The sequence below is a fragment of the Oryx dammah genome, unplaced genomic scaffold (assembly GCF_014754425.2).
Source record: "Oryx dammah isolate SB20612 unplaced genomic scaffold, SCBI_Odam_1.1 HiC_scaffold_24, whole genome shotgun sequence".
Lineage (NCBI taxonomy): Eukaryota > Metazoa > Chordata > Mammalia > Artiodactyla > Bovidae > Oryx > Oryx dammah.
In genome coordinates, this window is record NW_024070208.1 from 53,631,756 (window position 1) to 53,633,499 (window position 1,744).

Sequence of the window (1,744 nt, forward strand, 5' to 3'; positions counted from 1 at the left end):
CGGCCCGCGCCAGCAGCGTTTCGTCTAGGCTGGCGAAGAGGTTGCTCTGCAGCTGCAGGCGACACAAACCAAACCAAAACACAAAACAAAACAACAACAACACAAAACAAACAAAAAAAAGCAAAAACACGAAACAAAACCACACAAGCCAGAAAGCACAGCGAGCCAAAGGCAACACACAAAGCAACCAAAATAATAACAACGGGAGTGGGGATAGTGGAGACCGGGAAAGACAGAATAGGGACACATTGGGGACGAGATGGGTCAGATGAGAAGGGACGGGCGTGTGAGGAGAAGGGGGCAGATGCAGAGGAGAGAGGCACATGGGGACACATTCCGGGGACGGGCGTGAAAGACGAAAAAGGAGGGGGAAAGAAGAAGAAATGAAGATGTAACTCGCAGCCGGGGACCCGTGTCACGCACCCGAACACGCACAGAGACCGCCTTTTCAAGGCATGAAATCGACAGAGAAAGTGGAGGGAAGTCGAGAGACCTGGCCCCAGCGCTCCCCACTCCGATCGCCGGCGCCCGACACGGAGGCGGAGGCGACGGGGACCCGACATTAAGCGCCACGGTACAAAGCCTGCCTCGTAGCGGGATTCCTCTAAAAATCCCCGCCCGCGAATCCCCGCACCGGGATCTGTGCACACATCAGCACCCGACATGCAGCGTCTCGGAGACGGGAAGGGGGCGGGCGCGCGGGCCAGGTCCGCGGGCTTGGGGCGCTTACCGGCGGCGTGGGCAGGCAGGCCCGCCGGATGGCCTCGGAGCTGGAGTGCAGCGACGGGTACTTGTGCTCAGGGAGCGTGGGGTGCATGGCAAAGTGAGGCTGCTTGCTGTTCATGGACATCATCTTGATGGCTTAGCATGTAAATCCACAAACACTCCGAAAGTCCGCGGGAAAGTGCGCACGCCGGCTCCCCCGGCCTCCCTTCGGAGGCTGCAGCCGCGGCGGCTGGCGGCAAGGAGGCGGCGCAAGCGCCGAGGGCCGCTGATGCTTCTGCCGCCGCCGCTCTCGCCCCGCGCTCCCTTTGACCGCGCAGATCGCCGCGCACCGGCCTCGCGATCCCACTTCTCCGCGAGCTCTAGCCCCGTGCGCCGACGGGATGCACTCCTCTTACACCTGAGCCCCAATTCTCGCGGCCGGTCCGGGGAGCTCTCGCGAGAGCTCGCGGGCCAGCCGCGCTGACAGGCATCAGCTGTCTCCGTCTGTCTGACGCGCGCTCTCCCTCTCGGCGGCGCCGTGCGTCTGCGCGCGCGCGCGCTCGCCGGGCCGCGACCGGCGCGTGGGAGCCGCTCTTATAGTGACCACCAGCTAGGACAGCGCAGGTGATGCACCTGTAGCTACCCGGACATGCGCACTGCACGCCTCACCTTTGCCATCGCGGGTCTGGAGAAGATCAAAAGGGCCAGCTATTGTCTGAGGGTAGGCACCTTTCAAGGGGGAGAAAGACAAGATGCTCGCTGGCCCCTAGGTGCTTTCCCTCCCTCCTCCACGCCCGGACCCAGATTGCTAGCCCTGAATATATGCGCATCACTCGGGCACACCTCCTCTCGGGGACGTCTAACAAGCTGTTATATAATGTATACAACTGAGCATTTGTATGTTAAATTATGCCTGCGCGTTCCTCTGTATACAGTATAAATAACACAGAAATGCAGAAGGTGCTGTCTTTTGCTGCAAGAACCTGTTCCTTTTCATGGTTTATAAATAGGTTCCTGGAGAATAATCGCGGTGACAGAC

At 60.2% G+C, this 1,744-nt stretch overlaps 1 protein-coding gene across 1 annotated transcript in view; it reads right to left on the reverse strand.

Moving 5' to 3' along the window:
• Positions 1-866, reverse strand: part of POU4F1 (POU class 4 homeobox 1) — a 2,122-nt gene extending 1,256 nt beyond the window's left edge. Inside the window, exon 1 of the mRNA XM_040267266.1 lies at positions 635-866. Coding sequence (XP_040123200.1) covers positions 635-853 — 219 coding nt within the window. The 5' untranslated portion in view covers positions 854-866. The remainder of the gene's footprint in view (positions 1-634) is intronic.
• Between the last annotated feature and the right edge of the window lie 878 nt (positions 867-1,744).